Raw genomic sequence first — 19,584 nt, forward strand, 5'->3', positions numbered from 1 at the left:
AGACCAGACCAGACCACCAAGAACTGCTAGGTGGCCCCTCGATGCCACCCGTGTGCCTGCGCTGCTCCCGGGCGGGAGCGCCCTTATCGGAGGACCACTGGCAGGACGGTCTCACCGCGGCCCCTCCCCAGACCAGCGGCACAGGTGCGAGAGGACGTGGGCTGTGAGAACTCCTGGCTGAGTGTCCACTCTCTCCTCCCCTCCCAGCAGAATAACCTGGGATCTCTCAATTATAGGAAAGACTCAGTAAATCATGGGCCCACGTGAGGACACTGGATTCAGAGACAGCTCGCTACCATTCGCCTCAAAACCGTCCTTGTGCCCTGCGGCTGGCGGGGGGATGGGGGGCTACTGTTTGGGGGCCTCTCCCAAGTCACAGCACAGCTTTTTTTCTTTCAGCTGGGAAATAAAATTTAGGGCCAAAAAAGAGTTTCTGAAAGACCTGCCTGGGTTTATGAATCGGTTTCACTGACCAACACCAGGAGACCTGCCGGTGGCCACCCACAGGCTGGCTCTGGTTGATGGGGGACAGAGGGCCTGAAATGGGCAGGCAGGGCTAAAGTGCTGGGTCCTGGGCTCCCTCTCCGAGTGTCAGGCAGAGGATGAGGAGCAGGCTCGTGTGCAATGCAGAGGTGAGCGAGGAGAAAGGGAAGGGACTGGCCTGGGAGCTGTGCGCCAGGGGTTAGCCCTGAGCCTGCGGCAGTTCTCAATCCGTCCACAAGGTGGCACCCAAGCAGAGAGCCGGACGCAGGCAGGGCCTGGACCAGCCGCGCGAGCATGGGGCCCAGAGCTGACTTCAGGGCATCCCCCTACTCGGCGCCCCCCGACCCCAGACCCCGTACCTTGGTGCAGACGCCGGTGGTGGCGTCGCAGAGGGTCAGGATGGACACGTTCTGCGCCCGGCTCAGCCAGTTCACGGCGACCTTGGTGCTGGTGGCCCACTTCACCATGGTGATGTAGTATTCCCTGGAAACAGAGCGCACAGTGAGCGCGAGGCGGGACCGGGCGCGCCCGCCCGGCGCTGGTCACGGCTGGGGCTCCGGGGAAAGCCCAGCAGGGCCTGGCCTGGAATCAGCAGGCCGGAATGCGGTTCTCAAGCTGCCCCTCCCGCAAGCTGCCCCTCCTCCCAGAGGCGTGCACCTGCACCAGCGGTCCCTGCCCCGCACCACCCCCCCCCAGGAGGATGGCCCTGGGCCCTGCCCCTCTGGTGACACTGTCTGCTGACCCTGCTTGCACACCACGGTCCAGGCAGCCGCACGACTCCATGTGACTGAGGCCGCCAGGGGGTCTCCAGAGGCCAACAGAGCCAGAGTGAGGAAGGGCTTGGAGAAGGTAGGGGGGCCGCTGAACGCGTAACTTCCCCCTCCCCCTTCCCCCCGGAGCTGAGGACGCCTCTGTGCTCCTTTCCCTTTTCTGTAAAGTCTGATCCCCAGGGACATTCCCGAGCTAATTAGGGAAACTGGCTGGTGGCTCCAGGCCCCAGAGGACTTGTTTGACATTCTGCATATTACACCTGCTTTTACCCAAACCCAAAGCCCCACCGTGTTCCAGGCTGCCCCGTACTTAGCAGGGGGCTACTGGGGCTTCTGGGAATTAATGCAGTTACCCACAGCCCTCCTAACGGGATTTTTAGGGGGAAAAAAGGTACACAGGAGGAAAAAGGCGACGCCAAGAGAATAACTGCACACAAGGAACATCCTCGGCTGACTCCACGGCTGTTCTAGAAGCCCGAGAACACGGGTCCTGCCACCTGTCCCGGCTCTGTCTGCAATGAGATGGCAGGTTCAGGGTGATGATGGCGTGGTCTGACCAGATCCCTTATCACTAAGACACAGCACAGCTGCTGACACTCCCGTGACCCTGGAAAGAGCTCCAGTGCGTCCGGTAATTACCGTCAACAGAAAGGCCTGCACGACCAGGTGCTCTGAGCCAGGCTTCCACCGGCCAGGAGACCAAATTGCTTGCCCTCCCTTCCTCAGATCTGCTTCTATCCATTTAACCCACATCGAGAGCAAGTCCAGGCCTCAGAGCCAGGCCATCGGCTCCCGCAGGGCGAGCAGGGCCCAGATCGCACGTCCCAGCCCTCGTGGCTTCATGGAGGCGGCGGCTGGAGGGTCACTGGGCACAGCCTGACCTGTGTGCTTTCTACCTTCTCCGTTTCTGTGATTTTCTGAAATGCGGCTGTTTCTGTTCACACTGTCTGCTCTGCAAGCCCAGAGGCCCCGGGGATCCTGGGTCCGGGTGTTTACAGGATCTGCCTTCTCACCCTGTGCTCTTGCGGCCCCTGCTTGGGAACTAACGCATCCTTCTAGTGGCTTCTCTGTGGACCCTGTTTTGCTGCCGTTTCACTGCCTGGAAGCTTGGAGCCACGTTTATAACAATGGGACGGGAGTTCCCGTCGTGGCGCAGTGGTTAACGAATCCGACTGGAAACCATGAGGTTGCGGGTTCGGTCCCTGCCCTTGCTCAGTGGGTTAACGATCTGGCGTTGCCGTGAGCTGTGGTGTAGGTTGCAGACGCGGCTCGGATCCCGCGTTGCTGTGGCTCTGGCGTAGGCCGGTGGCTACAGCTCCGATTGGACCCCTAGCCTGGGAACCTTCATATGCCGCGGGAGCGGCCCAAGAAATAGCAAAAAAGACAAAAACAAAAACAAAACAAAACAAAAGCAGTGGGACGGGGCCATCTGCCTGAATGACTTCATGCATGAAACACGTGTTCAGCTTTGTGCCTTCAAAATAACTCAGGTCTGTGCCCAGCCCTGCTGCGCAGGTAACATCTTTAATTTTTAATCATGTCATAAATGGTCTCTGGTCTCTGTCGGACACACACTGAAGAGAGCCGGGGAGCTGAAGGGCCTGGGCGAGGACCTGAGTTAAGTCTTGTTTTTGGGCCAAGTGGGGAGGTGTGATGCAGCCGGTCTGGTCGAGGTGTGATGTGGGGTCCCAGTGACAAACTGCACTAAATATATTTCATCAGTGAAATCAAGGGAGACAAAACCAGCCAGCCTCCAGGGATGACGGTTTTTTCCCAGGGCCTCCATACTAATTAAGAGGGACCCTGTTGTTTCCTTCATTCTTTGCCTCCTTCTAGTTTTCACGGTATTCTTCTGTGCTAGCATCCTTTAGGCCGAATATGAAAGACAAAAGTGTTTTGGCATTTGTTTCAAAGGTAAGGCTGACTTTATCCAGTGCTACTGCAACTGGAGTGAGGCCACAAACAGTGGCGATTTGCAGGGGGAGAGAGAGGGGCTCGACTTCGAATGCAGCCAGGAAACGTGGGGAGAAGGGAGGGGGCAGTGGATGGACGACTGCCAAGAGGGAACAGCAGGGACAAGGCGGTTCGGGTGAGACTGACCACGGGATTCTGAAGGCAGGCCAGGTGGCCACACATCCCCTGGAGGAGGGTGGGGCTGAGAAAGGCCACCAGACTTTGAGGATGGGGGATTCTGGCTAAAATGACGTGACAGGATTCTTGCTACAATTGGGTGATGTGCACGTGCTCGCGCATACACACACACACACACACACACACACACACACACACACACGTGTGTGAATATGGAGGATGCAGGGGAGCCGGACTAAAGGTTGAGAGCAAGACCACCAGTGACCACATACTACTCTCAAATTTCCACTGTAACTCAAGTAAGGAGATGACTTCAAACGTCTCCTTTTGGGAATAAACTCCTTGGTGGCCCCCCAGAGTGAATCACAGCAGCGGGTCACGGAGCTGTGAGGATGGCATGGGGGTGGGGCCGCGTCGGCAGCACCAACGCAACTGTGTGGTCAATGAACACCTTGCTGTTCCCGTTTCAGGTCGTGGCCGGAAAGGGCGGGCGGGCGGGGCGCGGGCAGAGGGGGTCAGGACTTCCCTCTGCGGAGATCTGCCACTTTCCAGACGTGCAAGCACCTGCCCGGGGACCACACGAGCAGCAGTCGTGCTCCCCTTTTTTCACTTTCCGAATTTGTCACAGGAGACACGCTGTACAAAGAAAACAGTAACGGTACTGCGAGTTGCGACGGTTACACGTGGCCCCACCTGCCTGGTGCTGCGGCTCCTTTGCTGGGCTGTGGCGCATCACCTGGAAGAAGGGGTGGGATGCGGCCGCCCTCGGAGGCTGGAGGAACTTTGCTCCGACAACGGTACATGACACCATACAGAAGTGCACGCCCAGCTCCATCTGTCCCACGGGAAATTCACAAAAATCTTACGGCGCCTTTAGAGGCTTTCATGGTGATGAAATATAATGAGAGGTTTTTTTTGTTTTGTTTTTTGTTTTTTTTTTTTAACTCATGAGACAATAAAAATCACAGAGGACTCTGGAAAGATGACATCATCACCTCGCGGAGAGGCGGTGATGCTTCCTGGCCTCTAGGCAGGTATCCCATCTCGTCACCCTTCATCCAGCAGCTTGGGGACCTCTTCCGAGCGGCCTTCAGAACATCACGCTCAGGTCTCATTACCTGTAGAGTGACATCTCATCTCTCGTCGATGGTTCCTAGTTCTGCAAATGGCATCCATGACCACCCTTGGTGGTCGTTTAAAAAACTCAAGACAGGTGTTCCCGTCATGGCGCAGTGGTTCACGAATCCGACTAGAAGCCATGAGGTTGCGGGTTGAATCCCTGGCCTTGCTCCGTGGGTGAAGGATCCAGCGTTGCCATGAGCTATGGTCTAGGTCGCAGATGTGGCTCAGATCCAGCATTGCTGTGGCTGTGGTGTAGGTTGCAGATGCGGCTCGGATCCCCTGTTGCTGTGGCTGTGGTGTAGGCTGGTGGCTACAGCTCCGATTCGACCCTGAGCCTGGGAACCTCCGTATGCCGCGGGAGTGGCCCTAGAAAAGGCAAAAAGACAAGAAAAAAAAAACACCCCAAAATACTCAAGACAGTCCTCAAAGATAAGGCGTCACCAGGAATAAGCCCATTTCAAAGGCGCGCTCGCGGTATTTCAAGGAGGAGTCCTGGTCCTCGCCGAGAAGTGATGCTTTGGGTGGAACGACACTTCTCTAACATCACAGGTTCGGGGAAAGCAAGAGAAGACAGGTGTCCATTTAGAGACGCTGGCCCTGGGAAGTCCTTAAGTAGAATAAAAAAAGGTCTCCCAGGTCCTAGCGTATCTTCCATCTTCCCTGCTTTCAAAGCCGTGAGTTGAATGGTCACATGCAGGAAAAACGGAGCGGATGCTGACGCTAAGGCTCGTGTCGAGGACCCAGCCCAGGCCTGTGCCAGGTCACTGCCGACTGTTCAGGGAGGGGCTGTGTGCCCCCCCCGCCCCGCCCCCAGCACAGACTCACCAAGCAAGGACTCCACGAACCCACACGGGACGCTGAGCACATGCCATGTCTGCCTTTGCCAACTCTGTGTTAAATACGCGAAGAGACGAAAAGTCCAGCATCACTCAAAACGAACGCTGAAAGCCTCCAGCTGTAAGAGACGGAGGCGGATGAACTTGGGATGCCCGAGTTTGCTTCACCACGGAAACCAGCCGGTGAGGAGCTGAAGGAAACCCTCTTCCTGCCCCCTTTTCTGATCCTCAGAAACACTGGACTTTTATAGGCAGGAATCTGGGAAGCCAAACCTTTACCGCCTCGGTGTTACAGAGGATCGTAATTTTCCATGGCTACCCGCTGACTTAGAATGTCACCGAAGAGCTCTCAAGAAGGCCGAGGGGACGCTCAGCCTCGCCCAGCAGAGGACCAGGCGGGTGCTGCGGCTTGGATGGCGAGTTCCCGCATTCCCAGGAAGGGTTCAGCCGGCCCCTGAAGGCAGGGAGGGGAGTGGACAGAGCTGTCACACCTGCGGTGGCCCAATGCCACGTGGCGGGGGGGGCTCCTTCCAGGGTGGGGTCTGGGAAGGGCAGTCCGTGAAGAGGAGAAGGCAAATCACACTAAAAACAAGAGGACGAAGCCGTCAATAAACAGGATGGGGCAGAGGGGGGAGAGGAGGCTGCAAAGAGCTGAAATTGAAGACAGGAGAGACGGCATCCAGGGAAATTGAGGAAAATCAGGGAAGCCCCCCCGCAGAAGGCATCACAGAGGAACCCAGCAAATGGCAGGGGGTCCTCACGGCTGAGTCCTAAGCGTTCCTGGTGGAGGAAGCAGAGCAACACGAAGGGACGAGATCTCGGGAGACACAGCCAAAGGGACACCTGCGTCACTGCAAACACGGGCGTGCGGGTTAGAGCATTCTCCAAAGTCCAGGGAAAGTAACAAAACACCTAAAACCACCTGACGGAATCAGAGATCCGCGGAAAAGGAAAGGCCACAACAATCCAGTAATAAGGAATGAAGTTTTGAGAAATGATACAAATTTAGGCTGATCTGAAATTTCTCTGCTGCTCTGGGTCTTAATGATATTTAATACTTCAATGTGTCTTTAACAGTTGATACCTTCCTGTTTAAAGCTTCTCTTCTACTTGAATATACTCTATACTAAAAGCAATTCAAGGAGTTCCCTCGGTGGCTCAGTGGTAATGAAACCAACTAGTATTCATGAGGATGTGGGTTCGATCCTGGCCTCGCTCAGTGGGTTAAGGCTCCAGTGTTGCCGTGAGCTGTGGTGTAGGTCGAAGATGCGGCTGGGAACTAGTGCTGTGGCTGTGGTGTAGGCCAGCAGCTGCAGCTCCGATTCGACCCCTAGCCTGGGAACCTCCACATGCTGCAGGTGCAGCCCTGAAAAAAAAAAAAAAGAAAGAAAAAAAAAAGAACCAAGATGCATTTGGGGAGACCTGAACTGATTCTCTCTCAGCCTCACGAGGGCAGAGGCCACACCACCGGCTTTCTGTTCCTTCAGCACCTTTTGCCCTGTGCCTCACACACAGTCAATGCATAACATTTTCTGAAGGAATGAATTTCATTCCAGGAGGAAAACCAATGAGTTTCTTTTCTGAGGGGGAAGGCATCTAATAAAATAACTCTAAAGTTCACATGTAAAAAGAAATGGACAAAAATGGCCAAGATGGTTTTAAAAAGGAAGGTTAATTGGAGGCAATTTATACCAACCATTATTAATGATACAGTAGGGATTTTTCTTTTTTTCTTTCTTTCTTTTTTTTTTTTTTTTGCTTTTCAGGGCTGCACTTGCAGCATATGGAGGTTCCCAGGCTAGGGTTCAAATCAGAGCTGTAGCTGCTGGCCTACACCACAGCCACAGCCACAGCCACAGCCACAGCAATGCAAGATCTGAGACGGGTCTGGGACCTACACCACAGCTCACGGCAACGCCAGATCCTGAACCCACTGAGCGAGGTCAGGGATCGAACCTGTGTCCTCTTGGATGCTAGTCAGGTTTGTCAACCGCTAAGCCACACCGGGAACTCCACAGTAGAGTTTTTTACTCACCTAACAGGGAGTGGATTTACAAGTGATGGACCGCCTTCCATGACCGTGGTCTATGTTAGAGCAGAATCGTTTATCTGAGATTTTTTAAAAATTAAAACCTAGTTGATTTACAATGTTGTGCCAATTTCTGCTGTACAGCAAAGTGGCTCAGTCATACATGTATATATTTTTATATTCTTTTCTGTCATATATAAGAATATTTCATACAAGTGTTATCCCAGATTGGTGGGGAAAAGAACACTTAAATAAGCTGTGCTGGGAAAATGACAGACTTATTAAAAACCAAACACGCAAAGAATGAGTGTGCATTTCTAGGGAAAAACAATTTCAAAAGAAAATCTGTCAAAATGCCTATAGTGAGTAAGGGGATGGCAAGAGATTTTTTTTTTTCTTTTTTCTTTTTTATCTTTTGTCTTTTTAGGGCATATGGAGGTTCCCAGGCTAGGGGCCAAATTGGAGCTACAGCTGCTGGCCTACACCACAGCCACAGTTACAGCCACATGGGATCCGAGCCTCATCTTTGACCTATCCCACAGCTCATCGTAATGCCAGATCCTTAACCCACTGAGTGAGGCCAGGGATTGCCCCATGGATCCCAGCTGGGTTCGTTAACCACTGAGCCACGATGGGAACTCAAAGAGATTATTATTTTCTATAACACAGAGATGCCTTTTTACATAAGAAGAAGGTAACTGAAGATAAAAGCTCCTCCTGGGTGCACCTCCTGGGTCAGTATTCAGAGCTTTCTTCCTTTTTTCTTTTTTCTTTTTTTTTTTTGTCTTTTTGCCATTTCTTGGGCCGCTCCCGTGGCATATGGAGGTTCCAAGTTTCCGATTTAAGTCGGTGGGCTTATCACATTTCTTTGTCTTCTCCCTCCAGAAATGTAATCGTGATTATCATGAAGGAACATACCCACACTAACTGAGACAGCAGGAAAGGCTTCACCCCGTTTCTAGAAGACAGGAAGCAGACCTGGGGTGAGGAGGGATGGGTCTGGTTGAAAACACAGCCCCTTAGACACCTGCGTCGTGCACCTGTGCGTGGCCTGGCCACAGCGAGGGGGCAGGCCGCCTGTGGTCACCCACGCGCGGGGCGGAGGGGCCTGTCCAGAGAGAAGTCATGACACCGGGTGTCCATGCAAACCTGCCAAGTGCCCGGCCCTGGAGGGGAAACGGCCTCTGCACCCAGCATTCAATTACCGGGGGTCAGTGGTTCTCAGGTCCCCAGCCCAGCAGCGCCTGGGGGGCGGGATGGAAATACAGATTCCCAGGCATCACCGCAGACTCACTGAATGCAAACTCCGGTGGGGGGGGGGTGCGCCTGGTTTAAGGAGGCCCCCAGGTGGCTCCACTGAGGTCCCAGTTTGAGGACCAGCAGACCAGGTGAGACGAGTGATGCTGGTGGGGACGGGGCACCCACAGGAGGGCGCGTCCGAGCTCTGTCTCCACCTCCGCCCTCACTCAGCGTGTCCTCTGAGTGACTACACGCGCCGGTAGGCAGAGGAGGTGCTGGAGAAGAAAGAGAAATCGGCCGCAGTTAAAGGCGAGGAGACAACGGGCTGTGAAGCGGGCGGATTTAGGAAGGCGAGCTGGAGCTGGGCGTTGAAACACACAAGGATGGATTCCAAGTCGAGAGGAAGTGAGGTACAGACAACAGATCATCGTATCTTGAGGACTTAGAAACTGCATTTTAAAAAGAGCCCGACGCGGTTTCACAGGAAGCAGAGATTCCTGGAAGAAATGCGATCGCCGTTCGCTTTGTTCTGAAGCCCTTTCTGCCCATAAATACCTTTACTCTTTCAAAGAGCGCTCCGTCCGCAGGGCTCAGCACGCAGTGGACGCGGTTCCTGGGGCTGGGGGGGTGCAGATGTACCCAGGGCCCGGTTTTCGGGGGGCTCACCGTTTGTGGGGAGACAGGGAACCACGGACTTCCGTGCAGAGTGAGGCCCGTCCTGATGGGCGCGAGCGGGGCTGTGCCAGGCCCTGCAGCACGTGGGACCCGCACTTGTTGAAGAGCACAGCTTGGCTGGAAAAATATTACAGCCTTTTCCCGACTCTCCAGCCAAACGTGCCTTCAAATCAAAAGATAGTGACTCTTCCCGAGGAGCAGTGTATGAATTTTTCATTCGTCCATTTGTTTGCCGTAAAATATTCATAGAGCGCTGTCTCCCTCACAGGGATTAATGTGCCGTGTCACTTCTTGGTTTTTCAAATTCTGGCAAAGGTTCTGACAGCTGTGTGCCAATCAAGGCCAAGGGAGCCAAAGGCCCGCTGATCTCGTGAAATAAAGAGCCTGCGACGGACGCTGGCATTTCCCAGTGATGCTCCTTCCATGGATTAAGCTGGGGCAAAAACACTCCGAGAGAGAGGTTTTTTATCAAATGACGCTCTTTAATAGAAGGCATCATGGAGCAAACTGAAACGACACCAAGTACGAAACGCTGCCCGTGCGGAAGGGTCTGCCCCCCCATCCGAGAGGCCCTGGGAGCGGGCTCACGGCTGGACAGGAACACCTGCGGGCACGTTGCACGTTGCAAAACACAAGAACGACGTGACCCTGAGACAAGTCATTTTTTGAAGTCCATTTCCATCGTGTCACCTCTTTGCCCCACAACCTGGCAAGCGTCCCCCCCAGGGGGGAATGCACCCCTTACAGCTTCTCCTGGGAACCCGCCAACCACGGCGGACACGTTCCTCCAAAGAGTCAGCCCAGCCTGGGGAAACTCCTTCTCTACCCCATGTAAGAAAACAGGTTTTTGTTTGATTTTGAGATGACACAGGTTTCTGAGATGGGACCGCTCTCGCTATTACAACAGACTTTCTAGTTGGAGCCTTTCCCTGGCAAAGCCCAGAGTTTTTTTTTCTCAGTATGGCGCTCCCCCCCAGGTGAGGCCACCGTCCATACTGCGGCCATGTGGGCTTTCGTCCTCCAGCGATGGGGCGGTGGGGGTAGGGTGGCTGCTGCCTCTGTGTGTGCAGGGATTCCTGGAAGCAGCCGTCAGACACACAACCCACTGAGAAGGAAAGGGCCGTGCCTGCAGGTTTCAGGAGCAGACCGAAGAAGCAGGAGTTGGCACGGATACACAGCCGACCACCTGTCACTCAGCCCAAAGACCCAGCAACAGCTGTCTCTGCCTTTTCTAGATTCGTTCCTTTAGTGTTAAAGAACACCGGACGGTGGCACCCCAGACGTGCCATTTTGACATAAAAGTCACTTTGAGCTGCAGGCAGTTATGAAGCAGCAAACCCAGAAGAACCTGCCCCTCTTCTGCCTGCAGGCAGGAAAGAGGTTCTCCTGGCACTGGAAACAGGCTTTTATGGGCCCAGAGAGGCGCCCAGGAGCCTGCAAACACACCTCCTCCACCAGCCCCTCTGGTTTATGTCTGTCCTGCCGCTGCCAACCTTGGAAACCTCACCTGCTCTCCTGGTCCTGCTAATTTTCTTCCCTCCTTCGTCTTTTTGTCCTTTAAGGGCCGCACCCGAGGCATATGGAGGTTCCCAGGCTAGGGGTCTAATCGGAGCTATAGCTGCCGGCCTATACCACAGCCACAGCAACGTGAGATCCGAGCCGCTTCTGAGACCTACACCACAGCTCATGGCAACGCCGGATCCTTAACCTGCTGAGTGAGGCCAGGGATCAAACCCGCGTCCTCATGGATACCAGTCAGGTTCACTCACACTGAGCCACGATGGGCACTCCTTCTCCTACTTTTTAAATGGCCACATCTGTGGCATATAGAAGTTTCCAGGCCAGGGATCGAATTGGAGCTGCAGCTGCCGGCCTACACCACAGCCACAGACAGTCATGCGGGATCTGAGCCACATCTGTGACCTATGCCACAGCTTGTGACAACACTGGGTCCTTAACCCACTGAGCAAGGCGAACCCAAATCCTCAGAGAGACAACGTCGGGTCCTGAACCTGCTGAGCCACGATGGGAGCTCCTTCCTGGCTAATTCTAAGTCTACGTGCCCATTTGGCAAAGGGGCACTGAGTTTGCACCATGACCAAGTTCTGATCCAGAACCGGAGATCGGGCTTCGCAGGAAGCAGACAAAACCCCTGCGTCACGGACGTGGCCTTCTAGGTGACGGGCGGGGCAGGGACACAGGAGAGAAAGTGTGTCGAGTATCCCGCTGGGATTAGTCCTGTGAAGGAAGCCAGAGCAAGGAGAGAGGGGAACTGAGCCAGGACCTGCGGACTGACTCTGGCCCGTGTGGGAGGAACTTTCCAGAAGCGCCAAGCCCCTGACAAGGGTGAGCCCAGCTGGCTTGAGCAGGGTATGGCACATGGGACAGAGGTTGGCAGGGCTTTTGGGGCTTTTAGGTCATTGTAGGAAGTTTGGCTTTTACTCTAAGAGAAACAGGAAACCACAGGGAGTTCTGAGCGGAGGGGGCAGTGATTGACACTGTTGAAGGGGATTTGGGGGTTGGGGACAGGGGTGCAGCAGAGAGGGCCTGGCTGGCAGCCGGCGGCGAGGGACGGACAGGGGAGGTGCCATGGATGCTGGCGACGCCGGGAGAACGATCCTGCAGGCTGCACAGCGGGAGGCAGGGCCTGAGCACCAGAAGATGCTGCTGCCTGAACAGAGATGGGAGGGCGGCCGGGGCAGGTTTGTAGGAGGAACCAGGGATTCTGTTTTGATTGAGCTCCGTTTGGGGTCTGAGACTTGTAAAGAGCAGAGGCCACCTCTGGGCATCATGCCTATGCAACACTGGGCTTGGCTGTCGATGGCCTGGGCAACTCTAGTGGGTGGACAGCGCATGGGGTTCGGGTACCACCAAGGTCGCAGTTTAGGGGCCTGGGGATCCACAACCCCCAGACTTAACATCACATTTCTTTCTCAGACTGTCCACATACACGGAGCTTCTCCAATGCCCTTTGGACTGGTTCTAGTATCTCACTGGTTCCCTTATTCATTAACGAGTTCATAAAACCTGCGACGCGTGCTCATTTACTTTGCCCGAGAATCACCGTCTGACCATTTAAGGGGCGACGTCGGCGGGCCGTGAGAAGGGGACCTGGAGGTCTGAGGGCTGAGCAGGGCTGAGTTCCAAAGGTGCGTGTTGCTGGCCCACAGGTGGGATCCATTTATAGCTGGGAGACAGGAGGACAGCCCTGGGCTCTGTCCCTCATCTTGCTGGACTTTCACGACCACCCACAAGAGCAAACCTTTTCACTCTTTTTTTTTTTGCCTTTTCTAGGGCCGCTCCCGAGGCATACAGAGGTTTCCAGGCTAGGGGTCGAATCGGAGCTGTAGCCACTGGCCTACACCACAACCACAGCAATGCAGGATTCAAGCCGCGTCTGTGATCTACACCACGGCTCACGGCAACGCCGGATCCTTCACCCACAGAGCAAGGCCATGGATCGAACCTGCAACCTCATGGTTCCTAGTCAGATTCGTGAACCACTGCGCCACGACGGGAACTCCAAACCGTTTCACTCCTAACAGCTATCTGTAATTTGCAGATGAGGAAGCAGAATGAAGCAGGAGAAGAGTAACTTGCCCAAGATCGCTGACCTGGGCTTTGAACCCAGATAGGTGGCTCGAGGGAGTACCTTCACTCGGAACCCATGGTTTGCAGCCTGGGGCATCTCTGACATCACGGGGGCTCCAGCGGGTGGAGGCCAGGAGGCTGCCTGAGTCCACAACACAGAGGGCGGCCCCACAGCATGGAGTCCCCTGGCCCGAAGGCGGGCAGGGCTGGGCTGAGGACGCCTCCAACCGGGGGTCTCTCTCCCACGCCCCGCTCACACCTGCAGTCCTCACCGCTTGGAACAGTTTGCTCAAGGCCTGTCCCTCTGCTGCATCGTAACCAACATTCACGCGAAACTCTCAGCCTAAAGGATGCAAACAACAAAGGCTCAGGAACCGGCGGCTCTGATAGAGCTGTGCTCACTTTGAGAAATCCCAAGGGGGTGACAGGGGCGGCGATGAGCAAGCGTGACACAACCACACTGCCGTGTGCACGGCGTGGGAACAGCATCCTTGCACTTAGCTCAGGAGATCGGAGACGCAGAAGCCCAGAGGCGGCGTCTGAACAGCAAAAGCCCTGACTAATTTTTCATTGTCCTTGAAGCTAATCAAGCCTGCGGAAACAGCATCACCAAATTGACTCCACGAGATTTTCAATTAACTCAAACAGATGGCTTAAATTTTCCAGGTGACGTTCCATATTAATTCGGAGGGTTTGCTGGACCAGGCCCCAGGAGGCTTGGCAGGGAGCGGGGGGCTAGAGGCAAACAATCAGCCAGGTGGGTCTTCGGGAGGGGAGACAAAGCCGGAACTGGGCGCTTTCTCCTGCTGCAGCGCAACTCCTACCAGCCATGCTGATCCGACTTTCCGACCAGCACAGATACAGGTTCCGCTCCCCCAGGAAGGACTGACTGAGAGGCAGGCCTTGGGCTCGGCTGCCCGAGCCAGGGCGCGGAGGCTGCTCCTGGGCAGGGAGGGAGAGGTGGCGGGGAGTCCTGCACTTGGCCTGTCTGGCTGAGGCCCTCACAGCCCTCGGCACGTCGCTGCAGAAGGAAGAGCTGAAAGAACCTCGGGCAGGTGGTCCCACAAAGATGCAGCGGAACCCGCCCCAGAAGCTGGCACATCCCAGACACTGGAACCGGGTGCTGGGTATCTGTCCCTGAGCTGGGCCTGTGAAGGAGTGAGAGCAGCCGAGGCCACAGCTCCTGCCCTTCTAGGAGCTGCCAGAAGCCACTGTAACTCAACAGTGAAGACCGAGGCTAGAGTTAGGGCAAAACGGGGGTGGGTATCTGCTGAGTCTCAGAGTGGAGCCCCCCGGCCCCACTGGGCCCACGCGGACTTGCAGAACCGGTAACGAGCGGGCCCTGGTGCCGTGCAGTCCCCTTCTAGTCTCCATGGATGTTCTCAGCAGACAGAGGTTTAAGGCTGGTACCAGTGGACTCAGAGCATAACCGGTCCCCAAGCTGCTTGAACTTGGGGACCAAATGAAACGGATGCTCAGACCACGGCACTGAGATAGATCTGACCCAGTTATTTTGATCAGAAAATAAAATGCACCCAAACCAGCCGCTAACAACAGGATGAGCTCTGTCAATACGTCCCGCCAACCCCGCCAATTCTGTTTCTGGAAACAGGATCCACCCCTCAGCTCCTGGAGCCGGCAGAGGCCGTGACGCTCTAAATCGTGCTTGGAAACGGGGCTCCACTGACAGAAAGCCCGATGACGTGGACTTTGCTGGAAAGACTGTGTCTGTTTATCTGAGGGGCGGCCTCCACCGTCGGCCGGGTGCCAGGCAGTGTGCCCGCCAGACACGTGCGGCTGGCCAGCCCCGCCCCCCACGCCCAGCCTGCCCGACGTGAGGTAAGAAAGAGCAGCACTGGTTGACTGGTGCTCCTGTCCCAGAAAACCAAACCATAAAGCAGTGAGGACAACCTTGGAAAAGGTACCGCTTCCTTGGATCTTGACCTTGGGAGGAAAATCAGTCTGAGCCTAAAGAGGCCACGCGAAGGGAACCCCGTCTCGTCGCTGCCGCCTTATCATCATGGGGGAAGGAAGCAAACCTCATTCGCGGGTCCACCGGCGGCATCATTTCCAGGTCGTGCGTGGGTCCATTTAGGCCGATGACGTGCAGGGAGATGCTGGGGTTTTCACATCCAGCCTGGGAGGGAAAAGGGACAGAGGCATGAGTGAGCACCTCCCCCAGGACGGGCCCGTGTGTCAGGCCTTCCAGGAGCTTCGAGGGCTGGCCTCCGGGGCTGGAGCTCGGCAGCCAGGAGCAAAGCCCGTCGAGGGCAGATCATGAGCACAGACGTCAGGACAGAGGTGACCCGGCCACTCGGCCTTCCCTTCTCACTCCTCCACCCCCAGGCCACTGACGCCCAGTGAGCACTCGCCCCTTGTGGACCAGGAGGGGAGAGGAAACTGGAGGAGGTTCCTGGAGGTGATGCCAGGATGGGGGGCGCTGATGGGGGGACAGGGTGTCGGCTGGCTCCCCCTGGGGCACAGGCAGTCCTCACCCTGGCTCCCTCTCCCGGGAACAAGCCCCAGCCTGGCAGGGGTGGGCGGCTGTGGCCCTCGCTCCCTCGCCCCACCACCCTGCCTTAGAGGAGGAAATCACACAGGCCGGGGACAGAGGGGTCACTAGTTCTCGCCTCCGATTCGGAAGCAGGGGTGTGTGTGGGGGGTGCATCTGAATGCTGTTGCCAGAATAGGTTGACTTTCTATTGGAACACGAACCCCCAAGGCCCGAGGGCAGGTGGGCCCATCTTGCTGGTGTACATGGCAGGAGGCATGAGCTTGGGCTCTGATGGCCTGGGAAGCCTGGGCTCGGGGCTCTCTGGTGGAGGCTAGAGGGGCCCTTCGGAGGCAGACTGGGCAGAAGCAGGGACTCTGCCACCAGGCGGGTGGGGGCAGAGCCGTGTCCATGGCCTCAGACACCAGCCTCTCTCCAAGCAGGAGCAGAGGGTTTGGCATCAGGCTCTTCCTTCATGCCAAGACGCTGTAACCTGTGAACCAGGCCAGGCTTGGCTCCCTGTCCCCACCCACTCCTGCCGCCTTGCAGTTCTGCGGGCTTTTTGAACCAACAAAATGGTCTGGGAAGAAACAGTATGGGTCAGAACACGACCAAGCACAAAACAGCCCAGACCCAGAGCTGGGGCAGACAGGGCCCCTCTGACATCCCCAGAAGCCAAATTCTTCAAAAAGGGCCAGAGGAGAGAGAGTGCCCCAGAGTGGGCAGCCTGAGTTTCTGGGTGACCAATCAGACAGGAGGCCACGCATTTTGGTTCCGATGAAGCTTAGACAAAGGATTAAGAGTAGCTCTATTACTCAAAACTAAGTACCCACTGACAACTTCAACTGAGACAAGATGGGAATTTCACGCCGCGAGATGGGGAGAATTCATGACGCCTCTGCTCTTGTCGCTGCGCCACGTTCTGAGCCGGCCGGGAAGGGGCGCCGAGGAGCAGGGCAGAGACCGGCCCTTGGCGGCCGCCTACCTTGGGGTAGTGGTAGGGCTTCACCGCAGGGTAGATGGAGCCGGTGTAGGTGGGGAGCTCCATGACCGGCACGCGGGAGTCGTTGATGGTGGCGTAGGCGAGCCGAGTGCCGTCAGGCGACCACCAGTGGGCGACATAGGACTTCAAGATCTCCTCTAGGGAAACAAGAAAGCAGAGAACTGAGGACTTGCGGGAGTGGAGCGGGCGGCAGGCGAGCTGCGCAGGAAACCCCGTGCCCTGGGGACCCGCATCTCTGCAACCTCCCTGGAGGCGGCCCAGGGCCCGGGACAGGCCTTCCTTCCAGAGGAGCCTGGCGCTGACCAGCAGAGTCCAGCAAGGAAGCCAGTCACTCAACTCCATCAACCACGGCCCGGGCCGAACAGGGGCTAATTGCCTGGAAGCCTCCCGCCCCCTCTGGGCACAAATTTGGGCACAATGAGCCCGACAAGGGCTTCCCGAATTGACTTTTTATGGTACGGTTGTGGGTGACAATTTTAAGATGGTCAGAGAAGCAGAACCGGGGGGTCAATTCACTCTGAAGCAGAGGACATCCAGGCTGAACCAAGCGAAGAGGTCAAGCGTGTTGGAGGTTGAGTCCCTGAAAAGCTCCTTGCAGGGGCGCCGAAGGGTGGCGCCTGCGCACTGACGCCCCAGCCATGGGGGAGGGGATGGCGTTCCGAGGCCGGCAGACTCGTCACCCAAAGGGAAGGATGCTGTTCCCCGCCCTGCGGCAGGGACACAGCGTGGCATTGTCCTCAATGGGGCTGAAATGGAGACAGCAATTCTCCTGGATTTCCCCCTGAGCCACCTGCCACTCCTTCCCATCCCAAGGAGTCTTGGCTGATTAGGTTTTTTTTTTTTTTTTTTTTTGCTTATTGCTTTTTAGGGCTGCGGGTGCAGCATATGAAGGTTCCCAGGCTAGGGGTTGAATCGGAGCTGTAGCCACCTACCTACGCCACAGCCACAGCAATGCGGGATCCGAGCTGCATCTGCAACCTACACCACAGCTCACAGCAACGCCGGATCCTTAACCCACTGAGTGAGGCCAGGGATCGAACCCGCAACCTCATGGTTCCTAGTCGGATTCGTTAACCACTGCGCCAGGACGGGAACTCCCGGATTTGTTTTTGAAACAATGATCAATACAGCTCTGCAGTCACATAACACGAGTCCCAGTTGCTAGCCGTTACTAGGTGTAGACCATAAACCGGCTCTGAGCCTGTAGTAGTGACAGAAAAGCAACTGAGGAGCCTGAGATCCCATTGAGAAAACAAACTGAGTGCCCGGAACACACAGAGAATGATGTGAATCAGAGTAAAGCTAAGGGCTGATGGTCACAGAGTGTGTGTGTGTGTGTGTGTGTGTGTGTCTCACATGGAGAGAGAGGCCAGGCAGCGGCCAGGAGCCAGCTCGGCCTTGACGGGCTGGCCAAGGGGGCATGGGGCCCTATGGCTGCAGGATATAGGCAGGTAGGGGTGGGGTCAAGGGCCCTGGCGCAGTGGCCATGCAGGTGTCCCTGCCAAGTTCAAGGACTGACAGTGGGCCCTGCGGTTCCTTCTCCCAGGGCGGCTGGGGGCTGAGGGTGCAGTTCACCCATCCATCACTGGCTCCCCTGAATGTCAGCAATCCTGATGTCTCGTGCGAGCTGCAGCAGCAACGCTAGGACTTACACCCTCCATAAAGCGCTGTCCTCCCTCCAAATCCGTCTTCCTTGCCCCCCGAGTCCTTCCCCCAAGCCTGCTGGCCGCCTGCAGGGACCCCTACCCAGTGTGACTCAGGACCAGCATCAGACAGCAGTCTCACCCACCGGCAGCCCCCCGGGCGCCCCTGACACCCGGAGACACCCCAGGCCTGGAGCCGAGCCGATCATGAAGGGTGGGGAAGGGGCCCCAGGACGAGCCCCCAGCGTCCACCTGTAGCACGGCCCCCACCCCCCGGTGTTCGGTGATCTTGTAACATCCTGAGAAGCGACTCAGAAGCTTTTCCAGAGCCGATACAAATCCAAAGAGCTGCTGAGGTGAGAAAAGAAAAAAAAAAAAAAAAAAGAAGCCAGGCAACTCTCCAGGGCTTGTAATTTTCCAGTCTTCGGCAGCTAGCAAAGTGACTTTCAGGTACAGGTTTGGGAATGAGGTGATTCAAAATGACTTGATACAGAACCACCTGACTTGTCTGGCCGGCGTGCAGAACGGTGAATAATAGACTCCAGCAGATGGTCTGCTGGAAAAAATAGGCACTGTTTGCAATGCAATTTGTGGGTGATTCTGCTCAATCACGGCTGCACTGCTGCAGGGCTGGGTGGGGTGGGGGGAGGGAAACCGCCGGGAGTGAGGGGGGTGGAGGTGGAGGAGGCAGGGTCCATCTGGGACCAGACTGCAGGCCCGGCTGTGGTTTGCACAGCGCATCCATTCCCCGCCAGCTCTGCCAGATCCCGACAGAAAAGACGGGGCTGCAACCAAAGCTTTGAGAAGAAGCAGGCAGACACCACGACCCTGCAGACGCAGCTCATCTGCAGCCTCGCTGTGACCCTGACCTCCTGAGAGGGAGGGAGGGCAGACCAGCAGCCTTGGCGGTCCTGCCACCTTCGCTCTCAATGGGCCAGGGCTCGGCGATGGGCTCGGGGCGGGAGGGCCCCAGCATCTTCTCACCCGTCGGTCCACCTCGTTTCCAGACTTGCCCTCAGACCAGAAGAAAACACTCCTGGTTAGGTCTGGCCACACAGGGTCACACAAGCAGGGATGAGAGAGGGAGAAAGAAACAGAGAGAGAGGAGAAGGGAGGCCCAGGGCTGGTCACAAAGGCACACTTTCTGTCACTTCCAGATGCCGGAGTACTTCCACTGAGCTCAGGTCACTGCAGAGAACACGGATGCAGAAAAGGACCACAGGCTTCCGGCGACAGCTGCACTGGGTGGGTGGGAACCCGAGATTCACTACATCAGGCTGACAAGCATCTGGTGCGGGCTGGCAAGTGTTAGCTGCTTCCCACTCCATCCCACAGCGAGATGATGGCAAATAAAAAAGAAATCCCGCCCCACCAAAGGCAGGGCCACACACACACAGGCTGGTTTCCGTTTCTTTGCCCCAGACGCCCTGTAACACCCTGTTCCCTGGTGTTTTTATTTGTCGGTGAGTCAGCTGCTCATTAAAGAGATAAAATACAGTATGAGAAACTATGACGGGACGGACGGACCAGGCAGATGAAATTGTGACACTTTTGCATGAGTTACAAAAGCCCCCATTCAGCAAATGTGTTCTTCGGGTTTCTAGCTGAATG

The 19,584-nt window shown here is 56.1% G+C and overlaps 1 protein-coding gene across 1 annotated transcript in view; it reads right to left on the reverse strand.

Moving 5' to 3' along the window:
* The window catches only part of LOC125117667 (dipeptidyl aminopeptidase-like protein 6), a 260,710-nt gene that overhangs the window by 69,290 nt on the left and 171,836 nt on the right, over positions 1–19,584 (reverse strand). Inside the window, exons 5-7 of the mRNA XM_047763699.1 lie at positions 16,313–16,467; positions 14,876–14,973; positions 843–966 (exon numbers count right to left, since the gene is read on the reverse strand). Coding sequence (XP_047619655.1) covers positions 843–966; positions 14,876–14,973; positions 16,313–16,375 — 285 coding nt within the window. The 5' untranslated portion in view covers positions 16,376–16,467. The remainder of the gene's footprint in view (positions 1–842; positions 967–14,875; positions 14,974–16,312; positions 16,468–19,584) is intronic.

The sequence above is a fragment of the Phacochoerus africanus genome, chromosome 16 (assembly GCF_016906955.1).
Source record: "Phacochoerus africanus isolate WHEZ1 chromosome 16, ROS_Pafr_v1, whole genome shotgun sequence".
In the NCBI taxonomy this organism is placed as follows: domain Eukaryota; kingdom Metazoa; phylum Chordata; class Mammalia; order Artiodactyla; family Suidae; genus Phacochoerus; species Phacochoerus africanus.